The 19,071-nt window shown below is 40.3% G+C and overlaps 1 protein-coding gene across 14 annotated transcripts in view; it reads right to left on the bottom strand.

The window, feature by feature from the left end:
- CCDC88A (coiled-coil domain containing 88A) overlaps nucleotides 1–19,071 on the bottom strand; it is a 193,960-nt gene that overhangs the window by 114,329 nt on the left and 60,560 nt on the right. For 10 of the 14 annotated variants that reach the window (XM_033414198.2, XM_033414199.2, XM_033414200.2 and 7 more), the window contains exons 1-2: nucleotides 13,161–14,002; nucleotides 12,961–13,061 (exon numbers count right to left, since the gene is read on the bottom strand). In XM_033414198.2, the coding sequence (XP_033270089.1) occupies nucleotides 12,961–13,061; nucleotides 13,161–13,223 (164 nt within the window). In that variant the 5' untranslated portion in view covers nucleotides 13,224–14,002. Of the gene's footprint in view, nucleotides 1–12,960; nucleotides 13,062–13,160; nucleotides 14,009–19,071 lie in introns of those variants that run through there. The other 4 variants (XM_033414195.2, XM_033414194.2, XM_004284379.3 and 1 more) reach the window with 3 other exon arrangements.

Genomic DNA, 19,071 nt, shown 5'->3' with positions numbered 1-19,071 from the left:
TAAACAATACTCATACTCCATACTCAACCTATTCTGCAAACTAATGCCAAAGTTACTTTCCTAAAATAAAACTTTTAATCCTCTAATAAGGAATTTTAAATGGCTCTCCAATGCCTGCCATATGCAGCCTAATTTATACTACCTGTAGTTAATTTTCAGGTTTCCCATAAGCTAGCCTACTCTGGTTCTCCAACGTGGATCCTCTACTAAGGCTAGTCCCCTCACCATCTCCCAAATAATAAATATACCTAATATGCTTTTTCCTCAAGCTGCTTCCTTAGCTTAAAACACCCTCCTCTCATCTATGGCAACCAAGTCCAATCATTCTACAAGGTTTGAATCAAATCTAGCTTCCTCCCTATTTAGGCTTCCCTGATTATCCATAACCCTCGAAGCTAAACCAAACTTCTAACTAACTTATAAACAGTAGGGTTCCCTAATCTACACCTGCTAATACACACACACACATACACACTCACTGAAAAGAAACATGTAAAAACTCACACAAATTAAAGAAAGAAAGAAAAAAGCTAATAACCAGAGATTTATTTTCAAATACATGCTTGGGATCATTCACCATTCACTATAGATTCATCTTGGTCAGTTATATACATTCAATACCTAACACAAATACTTAAGTTTAAAACAACAAAATGAGATACTGAAGATTATGAATCATAACATGTATATTCTATTCACAGAGGTAGAAATATATCAATAGCTTAATTCATTTACAAAGATTTTAAACAAACAGTTGGAGAAAATTAAATTAGCCTTCAATTATGAGTAAACCACACTCCATTTTCACTGAACATTCAAATTAACTAGGATTTTATTGTGGTTTACCCTTTCTTAACCAGTCTCGGCAAAAATGGATTGGAGTATTACGTCCACTGGTCTTTCTCCACTTCTCATCCTCCACAACTTTGTAATAATCCAGGTCTTAATCAAGGATTAAGACTCAACACCTAAAACTAAACCATCATCCTTGGTCCTTTATCACCCAAGGGAAAGGAAACAGTCATGTTGTCAATGGTAATGTGAAGTTCAATATTTTTTTCTAGCTGTCACTAGGAAAGTATGTTACATTAAGAATACATCATTTTAAAAAATTTCCTGAAAAACTATTGAGATATTTCACAAAGTTTCATTTTTAATACACAGATTATACTAATAAAAGTTCCAATTACTGGTCTTCTTTCCCTACTATTATTTTTTTCTTTAATTATAACATTGTTAAAATGAGCTATTTATTGTTCAGCTTTCTATTTTAATTCAAAGTACTTATGTCTATCTCTAGTGGTAATCAAGAGATCATAGCTTGGGACTTCCCTGGTGGCGCAGTGGATAAGAATCTGCCTGCCAATGCAGGGGACATGGGTTCGATCCCTGGTCCAGAAAGATCCCACATGCCATGGAGCAACTAAGCCCGCCCATGCACCAAAACTACTGAGCCTATGGTCTAGAGACTGCAAGCCACAACTACTGAGCCTGCATGCCACAACTACTGAAGCCCGGACACCTAGAGCCCATGCTCCACAAGAGAAGCCACCACAAGGAGAAGCCCACACACCGCAATGAAGAGTAGCCCCCCACTCACCACAACTAGAGAAAGTCCGCGTGCAGCAATAAAGACCCAACACAGCCAAAAATTAAAAAATAAATAAAATTAAACCTTTACAAAAAGAGAGATCATAGCTTCATAAAGAATAAGGAAATAAGTTCCTTCTCAACCTTAGTTATCTTCACTCTATTCCATTTTATCCACCCATTACCATGGTCTAACTGTGGCCCTAAATCACCATTCAGAATTGCAACCTCCAAAATCTCAAATTCTGAAAGTGCCCTCTGACCTCAACATCCCATACCACTCTGTCTCACTTCTTCACTCCTTCTAAACCTACTCTTCCTTCATTATTGCAAACTCTACTCTATCAGCCTCCCCCAATGACACTCGCTTTCCTCCTCACTTTAATGCTCACACTCTATTCGTTTCAACTATCCCACCTGAAAATGTTCCCATCCCACATTTATAATACATATCAATCCCCAATTTTGAATAAACGTCACAGATCTTTTTGTCAGTTTCTGAGTGCTAAGCATCCCTGGTAAGTTATTCAACCATGCTGACTGAATGTGTGGTTTCCAAACCTCAACCCTCAACCATCAACCCTCATGATAATACTTGTGCTCATCTTTTTTTTTTTTTTGCGGTATGTGGGCCTCTCACTGTTGCGGCCTCTCCCGTTGCAGAGCACAGGCTCCGGATGCGCAGGCTCAGCGGCCATGGCTCACGGGCCCAGCCGCTCCGCGGCATGTGGGATCTTCCCAGACCGGGGCACGAACCCATGTCCCCTGCCTCGGCAGGAGGACTCTCAACCACTGCGCCACCAGGGAAGCCCTTGTGCTCATCTTTTAACTGACTCCCTTTGTGATTTCCTCCCAGCAGCCTTGTGAAACTGTCCACTTTCCTCAAACCTCCAGCCTTTTAATGTTGCAGTTTCCTAGGATATGTCATTGGCCCTCTTGTGTATTTTTTTTGACATCTATGTCATTAGTTTCTATTACAAACTTAAAAGCTAATTCCCATATCTCTAAACCTTTCTCCTCTAAGCACCAGACCTATGTATATCCACCTGCCCAAAAGATATTTCTCACTACTCACCAGACATTCCAAAATAAACTCAAAATTATTTTCTACATTTCCCCTCCCCTCAACTTTTCATAATGCCTTACTTAAAAAGGCACTACCATCCATTCTTCACCCAAGTAAAAAACTTGATAATCATCTGAGACACACCCCTCTCTTGTGCTACATACCAAACTTGTAACCAAGTCCCACCACGTCAGCATTATCTCTCTTCCACATCCTTTCTACATCAGTATGGTCTCTATCTCTGTTCTGGACCTCATCAGCACCAACATCAGTCCTTCTAAAATGCAAATGCTATCTGTTTCAATTCCTCCAATGTTTTGTAGCCTATATTACTGTTTTTCAAGCTGAAGTAAAGTAGTGAGTGACACCTTTTAAAGAAACGAATTATCAAGAATCTCTGAGGATCTGTCCATAGACATGCTAAGAGTCAAAGACCCCTGTTTGAAAAAATGGCTTAAGAAACTAATCTTAGTCTAAAGAAAAAATCTTAGTCTGAAAAAAAAATCTTTCAATTGTGAATTATCACTGCAAACGAAATTTATTTATTTTTAACATCTTTATTGGGGTATAATTGTTTTACAATGGTGTGTTAGTTTCTGCTTTATAACAAAGTGAATCAGTTATACATATACATATGTTCCCATATGTCTTCCCTCTTGCATCTCCCTCCCTCCCACCCTCCCTATCCCACCCCTCCAGGCTGTCACAAAGCACCGAGCCAATATCCCTGTGCCATGCGGCTGCTTCCCACTAGCTATCTACCTTACTACGTTTGTTAGTGTGTATATGTCCATGACTCTCTCTCGCCCTGTCACAGCTCACCCTTCCCCCTCCCCATAACCTCAAGTCAGTTCTCTAGTAGGTCTGCGTCTTTATTCCTGCCTTACCCCTAGGTTCTTCATGACATTTTTTTTTTCTTAAATTCCATATATATGTGTTAGCATACGGTATTTGTCTTTTTCTTTCTGACTTACTTCACTCTGTATGACAGACTCTAGGTCTATCCACCTCATTACAAATAGCTCAATTTCGTTTCTTTTTATGGCTGAGTAATGTTCCATTGTATATATGTGCCACATCTTCTTTATCCATTCATCCGATGATGGGCACTTAGGTTGTTTCCATCTCCGGGCTATTGTAAATAGAGCCGCAGTGAACATTTTGGTACATGACTCTTTTTGAATTTTGGTTTTCTCAGGGTATATGCCCAGTAGTGGGATTGCTGGGTCATATGGTAGTTCTATTTGTAGTTTTTTAAGGAACCTCCATACTGTTCTCCATAGTGGCTGAACCAATTCACATTCCCACCAGCAGTGCAAGAGTGTTCCCTTTTCTCCACACCCTCTCCAGCATTTATTGTTTCTAGATTTTTTGATGATGGCCATTCTGACTGGTGTGAGATGATATCTCATTGTAGTTTTGATTTGCATTTCTCTAATGATTAATGATGTTGAGCATTCTTTCATGTGTTTCTTGGCAGTCTGTATATCTTCTTTGGAGAAATGTCTATTATTACCCCTTGAAGAAGAATTTAAATTACTGACATGAAAACACAAACATTAAAATTCCTGGGGACTTCCCTGGTGGGAGGGACTTCCCTGGTGGCGCAGTGGTTAAGAATCCGCCTGCCAATGCAAGGGACGTGGGTTCGATCCCTGGTCCGGGAAGATCCCACATGCTGTGGAGTAACTAAGCCTGTGCGCCACAACTACTGAGGCTGCGCTCTAGAGCCTGCCAGCCACAACTGTTGAAGCCTGTGCACCTAGAGCCCGTGCTCTGTAACAAGAGGAGCCACTGCAAAGAGAAGCCCGTGCACCACAACAAAGAGTAGCCCCCGCTTGCCACAACTAGAGAAAGCCTGTGTGCAGCAACAAAGACCCAACACAGCCAAAAATAACAAATATTTTTAAAATAAAAATTCCTAAAGACTCCCAAGAACACCTGTGGATCCAATTAAAGAAACACTAGTTAAGATGGTTAATTTTATATGTTAACTTGGCTGGACCACAGTGCCCAGATATTTGGTCAAATGTTATTCTGGATGTTCTATGAAGGTGTTTTCTGGACAAGATTAACATTTAAATCAACAAATTTTAAGTAAACTGGATTACCCTCCATAATGTGGATGGGCCTTATCCAACCATTTGAAAGCCTTAATGGAACAAAGACTGACCTTCTGCTAGAAAATTGCCTTTGAACTCAGTGCATTTTTTCCGAGTTCACCCAGGCCCACTCCATTAGATTTTGGACTAAGCCTCCACAATCTCATGAGCCAATTCTTTAAAATAAATCTAACTCTCTCTGTCTCTCCCTCTCTACACACACACACACATCTTGTTGGTTCTGTTTCCCTGGAGAGGACCTGAATGAATATACATCTCCACAGGGAGAAACCTCAATCTTCCAACATGGTATCTTAAGGACAGCTTCCCGCTCTCCACCTCCTCAAATTCATTTCCCATGTGCAAAAAGCATACAATCTCTGCTTTGGCCATATAAAATATCCTACAGTTCCCCGATTCCTCCATTTTTATTCACATTTTCATGCTTCTTTTCATGCTATTTTCTTTACTTAAAATGTCCTTCCTCCTACTCCCACTATTTGTGACTCCTATTCACCCGATTGCTCCTACTCAACTTTCATGTCCCAATTCAAATGTTTTCTCCTCCAAGAAGCCTTTCCACCATGTAAATAATCACTTCTCTCTTTGTGCCAACACTGTACCAAGAACATAATTCCACTACATAGCACATATGTCACACTGCAATTTGTTTACAAGCTTGTCTCCCTTACTAGTGGGCAAAGACCATGTCTTACTCGGCATCACATCCCCAGCACCTAGCAGACAGTTTGTCATATAGACTTTGTTGTGTAGTAAGCACTCAGAAACTATTAAATGAATGAACTGATCTTTGAATGAGCCATCCCTTCATCCTTCTCACTAAGCACTGTATCTATAGGTCCTGGCAAAAGAGATCTCTGCCCTGAGCCCCACTGTGGCCTTCCTCAGGATATGCCCCTCACTACTGGGCAAGAAGTCCATGGAAACAAGAGGACATACCCATACACTCCCCCTTCTTGATGACACTCCATTTACTGGAACTATGGAATTTCTTGTTTAAATACCTCTAACCCAATTTCAGGACCTGCGCAGGCCTCTTTCCCAGATCTGTCCTTGGGATGGACTATGCTACAGATGTGTACATCCTTGGGCCAAGGAGCAGCTGTTTGGAGTAGGGAGTACAAGAGGCTGGACCTCAGGCATGCATGCAAGATGTCCACAGGCATGCACAGAGGACCTCTTCGTGGTGCCAGACAGAGCCAGGGATGGGGACAGGAGGTTGGGATCCACTTCTTCTGATACAGAACTGTGACTTTATGAATTCTAAATTCCACAAATTCTTTATTTGAATTTTAACTGTAAGGCTGTGGACAAAAATCTCAATATGTTGAACATCATCAAGAAAGTTACAGGAAACCAAACTGAAGGCTCTGTATATTCTAATACCATACAAAACCACGGACTATGACGTTGTTCTTACCACCTCACCTCAGCAAGACATAACATAGGTGGGGAAAAGATCCAATGAAGGTAATTAAAATAAAGGGACAGACGGAAAACAAAAGAAAGAAGGAGAAATAGAAGACAAACTAAAATGGAAAACAAACTAAATTCTACAATACTAAAACTAGAGAGTATCCTCAGAATTTTGAAATTAATAAAATTATAAAACATCTTCATTCATTCCTTTGACATTTACTGAAAACTTATGACGTACCAAATCTATGCTAGGTACTGGTGATACATGCCAGACACTATTCTAAGTGCTGGTGATCCATAACATAAAATCTCTAGCCTCCAAATGTTAACGCTCTAGTAATAATACCACTTTAACAATTTAGTAAAGGTAGATAAGGGATCACAGGGGAGAGAGCAATTAACTCTGCCAAGGGACTTCACAGGGTATTAAAGGATGAGGAAGAATTTGCTAGGCAAAAAAAGGGGAAAGGGCAGTCTAAGGGAAAATAATTATTTTAATAGAAATAAAAGATATCAACAGCTAACATTTATTGAGCACTTGCTATATGCTAAGCATTGTGCACAAATCATTCTATTTGATTCTTATAATAACCCTGTGATTCTCTTTTTATCCTGTTTATAAATGAGAAAATTGAGAAGTGAGATGATACCAATAGAGATCATACAAAACCAAGCTGTGAAAGATCATGACTTGTTTGAGGAAACATAAATATCAATAGGTAGGTATGGTATAGCACAGGATAATAATAATGACAAAAACCAGCACTGGGGATACAGTGGTCAACAAAACAGAAAACCGATACTTTCCCTGCCTTAGTAGAGATTATGTCTACTCCAGGAAGGAAACATTATCTCCTATCTTAGAGAGGTAGGAACTGAGATTTAGAGATGACAAGTCAATTGTTTAAGGTCACACACCATGTGTGTGTGTGTGTGTGTGTGTGTGTGTGTGTGTGTGTGTGAGAATGAAACCAACTCCATCTAATTCAAAGGCCAAATTCACTCCAGTTTACCACACAGCCTCTCTATTATTCATTTATTCAAGGTAAGTGTATCAAGAACCTACTGTGTGTCAAGCACTGTGTTTGTAACAGAGAGATAAAACATAAAGTCCTTGGCTTCAAGAAATTCACAGGTTAGTCAGTAGAGTCTAGCTAACCAAGAACTGCTATTACCAAGGTATATATAGGGTCCTATAGAAGCACAAGGAGGAGTACTATGCCTAGGATGAGCCAGGGAATGGCAACAAAGTTAAAGAAAGCAATAGTAAGAAGGTGAAAGACTGTTCTAAGGAAGGGAAGAGGGTCTAGAAAGGCACTGAGACATATGAGAACACAGCTTGTCTTTGGGAACTATAAGTTTGCTCAATATTAGGCTATGCACTGAGGATTGGTACCATGCAAAGATGAAAATAGAGAATTAGGGAGAAGCCAGACCTCAAAGGAGTCTAGACACTCAAGTAATGAGTTTACTCTGAGGGCAGAAGAAAGCTACTGAGCCATCTTAAAGGTAGGAGTGACATGATAAAATCTGTGTTTTAAAAAATTTCATGTGATCACAGATGAGGAGACAACCTGAAGGGGGGCAAGCCAAAGGTAAGAAAATCAGTCAGGGGCTACTGCATTAATCCCAAAGTCAGGGACACATCTGAGAAATGTTTGGGAGATAAATCACAAAACCTGGTAGTAAGACAGCAACTCTGATTACATCATGAGTGTGTTATTAAAGAAGCAAAACGGACTTTCCTGGCAGTCCAGTGATTAAGACTCTGGGTTTGCAATGCAGAGGGCGCAGATTCGATCCCTGGCTGGGGATCTAAGGTCCCACATAACGCGTGGCATGGCAAAAAAAAAGCGAAACAAAACTAAACAAAAATTGTATGAGAGGGCTTCCCTGGTAGTGCAGTGGCTGAGAGTCCGCCTGCCGATGCAGGGGACACGGGTTCCTGCCCCGGTCTGGGAGGATCCCACATGCCGCGGAGCGGCTGGTCCCGTGAGCCATGGCCGCTGAGCCTGCGTGTCCGGAGCCTGTGCTCCGCAACGGAAGAGGCCACGACGGTGAGAGGTCCGCGTAGCGCAAAAAAAAAAAAAAAAAAAAAAAAAAAATTGTATGAGAGAGACCATACCAAAATTCAGAGTTAATGCCATACCTGGTAAGACAACTTATATATTTTATAAGTCACTTTGGGGTTATTATAGTCATAAAGTTAGCACAATCTATTTTTGAATCTTAAGTACTGATAGAATGAAGGAAGATTTCTCAGTCAACTTCCTCTATTAAATGGCTCCTTTGGGTACACTTTATGAAGCTGTTTCTCAGGAAACACTTAAGCAGAAGTTGGATGACCATGTGTCATATAAGAATGATTTTCATAGATGATTTCTAAAGTACCTTCAAATTCAAGATTCTAAAAGAAGAAATGCCATAACAAGTATATCACAATTACTACATTATTCAAGTAGAGATTTCTGTAGCTATCTAATGGGGTTGAATCATAGAAAGTAATTCCAAATATTGTTCTGATACTATTAACAATTTTTCCGTACTTAAAACTATAACATATCCATATTTTCAACTGCTTAGGTAATATGACTAGGATTATGAAATCAACTACAATGTCACAAATTCCTTAAAAATTCATAGCAAGTAATATTCTACATTGGTTGCAAAACTGCATGACATCTCAAACAGGAAAATGATTATTTCCACTTCACTGTCACCAAGCCCTATGTCTGATAGCTAGCACTGCGGAAAAAAGATTTCGTTTGGTTGAAGTAGGAAAATGCCCTGCAGCATGCAGAAGAGCTGGCCCATCTCTAAATAGCTTCCTCTTCCCATTAGTTAAAGAGAACTGATGCCATGTCACAAGCTCTTACAGAGATTCTTTGATTCAGGAGCTACTCAATGAAATCCAGGATTCATCTCTGAATACACTGAATCCCAAATAAGTGAACAGACTCTGAAATTATAAGGCAGAGTCATAAACTGGCACGAAGAAGTCAGCTCTTTACTTTCAAATTCTAGGTCAAAAATACCAAATCCAGAGTCACTGAACTATCCAATATTCTTACTCTTAAAAAACTCTTTAGACGAAAAAAAAATTCTACCATAAGGCTCCTAAACAAAATTCTAAATCTATATCTATATCTGAAAGCAGGAACACAAGGCTGGCAGGGCAAAAATGTAATTATAAGTATATAAACAGATTTCCACTTCTAGCCAACATGAAATAAAAGGAACCAAATTTACCCTCCTGCCTGAAACGACTGGGAAAAAAAAAAGACAAAACATATGAAGCGTTTTTCAAAACAGTGGTCATCAGGCAGCAAAGGACAGTAGATCCCTGATAAGGGGTAAACATACAAGATAAGTCCTACAATTGCCCCAGTTTATTGCCTTGAAAGAGTTTTCTAGGCCACAGAACAGGAATGGGGAACCTATGCAGAGCACACATAGTGGTCTCCCTGAGTTGAGGAGACAGAACGTAGTACGGAGACAGCAAGGTGACTGTCATATACAAAGCAGAGTACCTAAGAGAGAGCTGCTCAGAAAGATCCAGAGATCTACACAGGGTATCCCTCAAGTCTTCAGCTGAGTAATTATAAGTATATACGTGTGAGGAAACTACACACGGACAGTGAAAGAACCACCAAAAAGGATTAGAGGGACACCACCCAGAGCTCACACAGGTCCAGGAATAGTTCCTGTTTCCACCAGCCAGAGTACTCAGAAGGGTTCTGCCTCAGCAGTGCAACAAAGCAAAGTGGTACTGCCTAACACAACTTAAAAGCAAGATTTGAAAAGATCACTGTTTCCAAGTAACAACTACATTCCAGAACAAAGCTCAAGAATATTTTTAATGGGAAACAAAAATATCCTGCACCCAACAGCACAGTAAATTTTCAAATGTCTGGCATCTAATCAAAAATTACCAGGTATGAAAAAGCAAGAAAACACAATCCATAATGAGGAAAAATATCAATCAAAACCAATCAAGAAATGGCACAGACAGTATTAGTAAACATGAACTTTAAGCCAGTTATTATTGTATTCTACATGTTCAAGAAGCTACAGAAAAGACAAAGCATGAAATCTATACACAGGGAAGATATAAAAAAGACTGAATTTTTAGAGATGAAACTACAGTACCTGAAATGAAAAATACACTGGATGGGATTAACAGCAGATTAAACATTACAGAAAAAAAGATTAATGAATTTAGCAAGATTATCCAAAGTGAAACAGAGAAAAAAAGACTGAAAAAAAAAATTGAATGGTATATCAGTGAACATCGAGCAGCCTGATATACATATAATTGGACTTCCAAAAGGAGGAAAGGAGGCAAAGAAAGGATATATATTTAAAGAAATAATGGCCAAAATTTTTCCAAATTTGATAAAAACTACAAAACCACAGATCCAAGAAGCTCAATGAACTCCAAGCACAAGAAACATGAAGGAAAATACACATGCTGCATTTACAAACGGTTCTCGCTCACAAATTCTATAACCAAATGTAATCTAGAAATTACTCAGACTGAAGCTAACTTTTAGGTTAACTTACTGGGTACCATTTCAACTGACAATTTAATAGAGTATATTAAATCAAACATTAATTTGAGCAAAGTGCTTAATAGAAATCTTAATGATTTCAAAATTAGTAAAATGTAGCTTTTAAAACAATGTATTTTGTTACCCTATTTGGTAAATAATTAGGTAATTTGTGTTGATCTTATTTTAGAAAGATAGTTTTTAAAAAGCTAAAACATACGTCTTCCTTTTTAAAATTTTCTTTTCTTTTAATTTATATAGGTCATTCAGAACAGAATTAGGACACTGAAAAAACTTTTAAAGAAACTGAGAGGTGGAATTGAAAACAGAAGCAGATTTGAGGTTTGGAATGGAGCTACTCCTCCCAAAAAAACAACCTGGCAACCACTATTTTGGGACACCATTACTTTCAAAATATAGACACATATACATTTTAAGTATAAAGCTGTACCCAAAGTGGAAACAAGCTGAAGTGTCTGTTTTTAGCACCTTGGCTAACAATTTAGGATTCAAAAAATCTAAGTGTTTTTTGGAAAAAGAATCATTCAAATAAAAACCATTAAAGGGGAAAACTAAAGTAATGTATTTTCCTATTTTTGTGAGCACACTGTTTTTTTAGGGTTCAGCATACAAACTCACAATCTTCTGTCCAAAAACAAACAAGAAAAGAGACATAGGGGGAACAAGTTCTGAGTATCTACTGTAATGGCTACCCTTCCTGTCATTTGTGTTCCCTAAAATAGAAGTCAGTTTAATTATTCTACCATTTTGCTTGGGAAATAGCGGGATATTTCAAAGATTAAAGATAGTTCCATGGGAGAGCAGCCCAAAATATATTTATTATTCCTGGAAATAATTAATGTCTACATTCCCTTTTCCTTCTTTAAGAAAAAAAATATACATACACATTCAGATAACATATATTTCTTTGGATGCCTACACAAAACACTTCTGGAAAACATGTAGTAGTATAATACTTCCCTGTAGGATCAACACATACATGAAAAACAGCACAAAAATCTCTTTGAGCATATAAACTACGAGTCTCTTTGAGTACACAGACTGTTAAGTTTACCAGTGGAACAGTTATTTATGGATTTGACTTATACCTTCTTTTAAGTAGAAAAATCTAAAAAGAAAACTAATACCAAAAAAAATACTGAACTGATCATTTACATGTTAGGTTATTAGTCTATTAACAGTAGATTTATTCTCTGGTAACAATTATTTATTAATAATGTACTAAATTCCCAAACATATAAAACATAAGAATGTCTTAAAATTGAAAGTTCCAAATTACTCTTGTAATCAGTTTGTATTCAAGACAAATAAGGCTAAACACACATTATTTTAAGCACAACTGTAATATTCACTACACTGATGTGCTGAGAATGCACATATACTACAATAACTATGATAAAAATGGAGCTTTGATTTCACTGATCCAGCTACCAATGATTTCGATATTCAATTGCCACCTCAAAATCACTTTCCTACTTAATTTAAACCCAATATCATGAACATAAAAGACAAAGATTTGCCTACTAAATCATTAGCCAGTTGTCACCAAGATTTCAACCACCTGCATTTCAAAACTAGCTCTAAGAATACCTTAAAATGATTCCCCAAATATTAATCTACTAATTCACACAATAAATCACCTAATCAGACTTTAGTTATTATATGCATTTCAAGTACTGCCTACAGCAACAGTCCTCACCAATCAGAACTGTTGTTTGAAATTCTTTCCTCTGAAATCTGTTATTACTTCACCAGTTTCAAATTTTGAGCCATTTATTTTTAGACACAAAGGTTAATAAGAAACATTTCTGCACCAAATGCACATAACTTCACAGTAAAGCCTTTTTCTCCCTTAGGAAACTATTGTAATTTCCCTCTTCATTTTACAAAATTATCAGAGGATACAATGTGGTTTGGATTTCAGCATTGAAGAAAATAAGTGACAATACATGATTTGCAGAATGAAAAATTAAAGTTTCACAATTTTAACACGTATAATTACTGGCTTGTGATAAATGGGCTGATAAATGTAAGATTATCACTCCTTTCAAGGTCCAATTCTTAAACCACCTGAATTTTTCTCGCCAAAAAACTAAATTAGGATCTTAAAACATAAAGCCTCTAAGTTCACAGTATGCAAGTTTAAAAAAAAAAAAAAGTTGCCTAGAAAGAAAAAAAAAAGAACACTTACATTTGGAGCATGACTTGGTTCAAGAACACCCCATCCACCAAAGCCACATATTCATCCAGGTTGGTCCCATTTCCTGCAGCCAGAGGTCCAAACGTTTTAACCTAGAACAGAATGATGATCATCACGACACGAATGCCCACCTCCATCTCTGCAGCCACAAATAATGCAGCAAAATATACAATAAATAACACCCCACTTACCCAAGTGACCAAGGGGCTGGTCATGAACTGCTCCAGAAGGGGAGTAAAAATCTCGTTCTCCATTTTACAGAGAATGTACTTGAAAAAAGGAACTACCACAAAAATAACCCTAAGGAATTGGTCACTAAACGTTGAAGAAGTAAGTAGAAATCAATGAAAGTCCATTTTGGCACGGGAAGAAAATCCCATCGTGGAGGGGAGAAAAACTCTCCCTCCTCAAAAAACACCCCAGAGGGAAACGAGCCGAAATCCCGAGAAGTGGCTTCGACAGCAGCCACGAGCAGCAGCCTGCCCTGGAAATGTCTGTACCGGGCGAGGAGGGGCAGAGAAAAGGCATCTGGAGGAGGAGGAGGAAGGGAGAAGGGGTTGGAGCAGCAAGACAAAAAGCCCGTCAAGGTTGCCCAGCTCCTGGAGGAGCCAGACCAGCGAGGCTGCCCCCAATGAATTAATCCCCCCGTGGGCTAAATGAAATCCCACGTTAGATACCACGTTAAGGGTTGCGAGCGGCCGTCAGGCTTTACCTCCGCGTTCCGCTCCACACGTTCCACCCACCAAAGTGGGCATGGAGCCGCTTTGACCCGCGGAGCCTCCCCTGCCCGCAGCCCCTCACCAACGACAGGCAGGGCTCGCCCCTTCCCACCGACCGCACACCATCCCTCCGTCGACCCCAAGCCTCGCCGCCTGCCCCCTTCCCCTCCCAGGGGGTGGGGGCTTGAATGTGTGTCCCTAACCCCCCAGTTTCCCGAGCCCCGCCAGCCTTTTCAGTGCGCCTCAGGGAAGCCCTGGCACAAAATCACCGCCGCGTTACAGCCTCCTTCTCCGCCCTCTCTGGAGGAGCCAGAGTAACGGCCTCAGAACCGCATTGCCGCATCACACCCCGCTCCCCGCCGCCCAACCAGCGCCTCCAGCCCGCCGTCAAAGGGGCGCGCTGCTCCCTCCGCGCCCATATCCTTCCGCCGACTCCCCGCCCCTCCCGCGCCGCAGCCTCTGGATTGTGGGAGAAGAAAACCGCTGCATGAGCGCGCTCCCCAGCGCGCGCGCCCCCGGGCCGGCCCCGCCGCCGCCCAGATCTTGGCGGTGGGCGAGGCGTGGACGCGCGCTCCCTGCGGCTGCTTCGGTGGCCCGCGACTCGCTCGCGCCCCGGACTATTGCCAGGGCCTGGGGGGCGGGGATAGGGAAAGGAGAGGAAGGGGTCTGTTGCTCCCTTGCTCATGCCTAATTATGGTTTACTTCCTCCCCGAGTGCCTTCTTTGATGTGTGAAGGAAAGGGAACGAAATCCCTCTCCTTTAAACATGAGGGATGCAGACAGCCTTTTTCGGACAGTTTGATTTGATCTGTTGAGCGTGCTTTCGCCAGCAAAACGGAGTAGGAAAACTCACTGCAGTAAATAGCAAAGGAGGGACTTGGGCCGCAAACTCGCTTGTTTGTTTGTTTTCCTTTTTGTCTTCTTCTCCTTTAAAAAATCCAGTCCATGAAAGCATGCATGTTCTGCAAAGTTGCAAGTGAATGTAGTAGGATTTTAAATAACCAAAGCCGTCTTTCAACTTGTTGGTGTTCCCTAACTGGAGCAAACGTGATTCAGACATTGTTGTTTGACTATTTGGTGATTGAAAAAAATCCAAACAAAATCAAGAGCTACTAAGAGGAAACATTTGGAAGTCATCCAAGTTGGGTGACAAATAAACAGATTACATATTTGTTATAAATCTCAATGCTGTGCACGACTAGAACCATCAAAGTAATTTTAACAGTTCCCCAGCAAAATCAAATGTTACTCCTCCTCATTTTGAAGGAAAATAAAAACCTTTTCCCTGGGACAGAATGACATGCAAAACAAATTTTTTTTGAGAAAATATAGTATTATAGTTTTACAATGTGTGCTTACATTTACATCTACTTTGAGTACTTATATTTTAAATTAGCAGTAGAACTGTTTTTGTCAGACTTACTCGGTGGCACAGTGGTTAAGAATCCACCCGCCAGTGCGGGGGACACAGGTTCGAGCTCTGGTCCGGGAAGATCCCACATGCCGCAGAGCAACTAAGCCCGTGTGCCATAACTACTGAGCCTGCGCTCTAGAGCCTGTGAGCCACAACTTCTGAGCCTGCTTGTCACAACTACTGAAGCCCACACGCCTAGAGCCCATGCTCCGCAACAAGAGAAGCCACGGCAATGAGAACCCCATGCACTGCAGTGAAGAGTAACCCCCGCTCGCCACATTTAGAGATAGTCCTCATGCAGCAACAAAGACCCAAAGCAGCCAAAAATAACAAAAAAAATGTTTTTATCATAGCACTGAATTAAGAACAGCACAATTTCTTAATTAGGTTGTTAAGAGCCTGGGTTCTAGAATCTTCTGCGGGATTCAAATCCAGGCTCTGATACTTACCAGCTGTGTGAGCCTAGGCAAGTCTGTCAACCTCTCTGCACTTCACTTTCTTCATGTGTAAAGCAGAGTTAAATTAATAGAGTTAAATTAAATGGCAACCTATAGTAAGTGCTTTATAAATGTTATCGGTGTTGTTTTCATCATTATTCCCCTCAAATTAAGAATCTTGAGGAAAAAACTTGAAATGTAACCTCTCTTACTTTGGTTGCAGCAGAAGGACTCTTGCTTTGGAGAACAGAGAAATCATCTTAATTAAAATTAGGATGCATTCATGTGGCACTTTGCTAGGTGGTATACAGAGTAGAATCTTGTATTGCCCTGGCCAGTACACAAGCCTTGGGTCATCTTGGTTGCTAGCAATTTTTTCCTTCTGCTCTTGATGACTCTTTCTTAATCACAATCCTTTATTTGGAAACATGGACAAAGAGTGAACAGGCACCAAGAAGGAAGCATTGCTTTCAGGAACAGCCCAATGCCTGACATGTCCACTTTTCTTTGTAATCCCTCAGAAGCTTCGCTAAACAACATGGAAGTGTTCATTGCCTATAACGTGATTTATCTTAAGACAGACCAACCTGCTTCATTCATAAATGAAAAACCCATAAAGTTTAACACCAACTATAAGTTAAGGGCATTTTGGACAGTAATGGCTGAGGGGTTAGCACAGGAGTTGTATAAAATACATTGTTTATCCTCTTTACATTTAGTAGCTAGACCTCACAGAAATCTGGATTCCCCTTTAGAACCAGATGGCCCCAGATGCTTCCTGGTCTATCTTTAGGTTTTACATGTGCACGCGCACGCGCGCGCGCACACACACACACACACACACATACTCAACAAAGAAACATGAGGAGTTAATTGTAAAAACAGGAAGCTTTAGACCAGACTGAGGTCTGGAGTAACTTATTTGAAAAACTACCAATTCACAATTCTCTAGTTTAATAGCAGCCTTAGAAATGCTTCATAATATCTCAAGAGTACAATCAGGAAACTTCTCTGTCTGGCAAAAGAGGATTGTACATTATGCACAATTTAATGGTCTTTGAATTGCAACATCCTGTAAGATTAAATCCAAAAGTTTCTTCCTATCCTCCTTTCACTTAGGAAGAGATTTCTCAAGATTTCTTCAAGGTACTTTTGTTTTGTGCTTTGTAATTATTTGTCCTGAATTCATCCCTTCTTAGAATGTTAAATTCCCCAGGAAGGGACTTTGGAAAAATCATACCCAACTGGTAAGGGTCTAAATTATTACCTCTACTCTCTTCTATTCAGAAATTAAATGGTTGAAATGGACCATGATCCCACTTAGGAATCACTAGAGAAAAATTCTCTCTGTGTATTATAATTGAGGCTTCCCCTGCAGGTTACACATACATAACACTACCCATATACCAAAAGCACCCATGTTTACCTCCATCTTGATTTACACTATAGGAAGTGGTAAACTCACCCTGAACCAGGCTCCTTGGTGACAAATATTTGCAAAGCTAATCACATCCATAAGCTAGTATAATAAAAATAACATAAATACAGCCGCAGAATGGCACTGTTGTTTATAATAGCCAAAAATAGAAACAACCTAAATGTTCATCAACTGATAATTTAATAAATTAAATGTGGTGTATCTATACAATGGAATATTATTTGGCAATAAAAAAATGAAGTGCTGACACATGCTACAACATGGATGAACCTTGAAAAACATGCTAAGTTAAAGAAGCCTATCACAAAGGACCACATATTGTATGATTCCATTTATATGAAATGTCCAGAAGAAACAAACCTATAGAGACAGAAAGTAAATTAGTTTTAGTCTAGGTCTGGGGAGGTTGGGAGGAAATGAGATCCATGGTTTAGGGGTGTGGGTTTCTTTTTCTTTTCCATTTTATTTCTTTTGGGTTTCTTTTTGAGAAAATGAAAATATTCTAAATTTGATTGTGGTGATGAATGCACAATTCTGTGAATGTACTAAAAATCATTGAACTGGGCATCAAAAATGGCTGAATTGTCAATTATTTTTCAAAAAAAGAATGGCATCTTTGCTTTATGAATATTTACAAAGAAATGCTGCACCATCAAGAAATCCAATCTCTCACAGACTTTTTTCTTTCTACAAATTTATTTATTTTACTTATTCACTCTTGGCTGCGTTGGGTCTTCATTGCTGCATGCAGGCTTTCTCTAGTTGCAGTGAGCGGGGCCACTCTTCATTGCGGTGCACCTGTTTCTCATTGAGGTGCGCGTGCTTCTCAATGAGGTGGCTTCTCTTGTTGAGGAGCAGGGCTCTAGGCGTGCCGGCTTCAGTAGTTGTGGCATGTGGGCTCGGTAGTTGTGGCTCACGGGCTCTAGAGCGCAGGCTTAGTTGCTCCGCGGCATGTGGGATCTTCCCGAACCAGGGATTGAACCTGTGTCCCCTGCATTGGCAGGTGGACTCTTAACTGCTGCGCCACCGGGGAAGTCCCTCTTGTAGACTTTTCAAAAGGGTCTCTTCCGGGAACTGTTCTAGTTAACTAATGACCTAGAGGAAGCATTAACTGGAGATTACCACTTGCCAGTGAATTTGAAGAACCAGAAAGACACTGAGGTCATAAAATACATGGCTTTAAAGACAGATTTTTCCCAAGTCCATACGATTTTTTTCTCAGGGAAAAGCACAGAGGAATACATAAATATCATGTAATCTTTTGTTTCTCAGACAGCATATGATGATATGTCTTCAATACCCAAAATGTTTTTCATTTGTTATTATTTTTATGGAAATCTTGCAGAAAGGTGTCATAATTGTCTAAGCTTTATTGAACAGAAATTGATGTTTTATTAAAGAAATATGTCATTACAACGGATATAAAAGATTGTCTTATGCTTTTAACATAATGATATATTCAGAGGCTCTTGAGAAGTGTAAGGGTGTTTGACCTATACTCACAGGTCCACTATGTTTTGAGTTTTTACTTTATTTTGAATAGTTTTCTTATCTTCTCTCCTGGCTCTTGGTTTTTGTTGCTGAAAATACCTCTATCAAGAGTCCCCGGGCTTCCCTGGTGGCGCAGTGGTTGAGAGTCTGCCTACCGATGCAGGGGACACGGGTTCGTGCCCCGGTCCGGGAAGATCCCACATGCCGTGGAGCGGCTGGGCCCATGAGCCATGGCCGCTGAGCCTGCACGGCTGGAGCCTGTTGCTCTGCAACGGGAGAGGCCACAACAGTACCGCAAAAAAAAAAAAAAAAAAGAGTCCCCATTCAGGTATTCCCTGGTGGCGCAGTGGTTAAGAATCCGCCTGCCAATGCAGGAGACACAGGTTCGAGCCCTGGTCCGGGAAGATCCCACATGCTGCGGGGCAACTAAGCCCGTGCGCCACAACTACTGAAGCCTGCGCTCTAGAGCCCGCGAGCCACAACTACTGAGCCCGTGTGTCACAACTACTGAAACCCACGCACCTAGAGTCTGTGCTCCACAACAAGAGAAGCCACCGCAATGAGCACCACAACGATGAGTAGCCCCTGCTCACCGCAACTAGAG

This window comes from Orcinus orca, chromosome 13, assembly GCF_937001465.1.
Source record: "Orcinus orca chromosome 13, mOrcOrc1.1, whole genome shotgun sequence".
NCBI lineage: Eukaryota > Metazoa > Chordata > Mammalia > Artiodactyla > Delphinidae > Orcinus > Orcinus orca.
The sequence above is the reverse complement of the archived record's forward strand: the minus strand, read 5'-3'. Positions and strand labels throughout refer to the sequence as shown.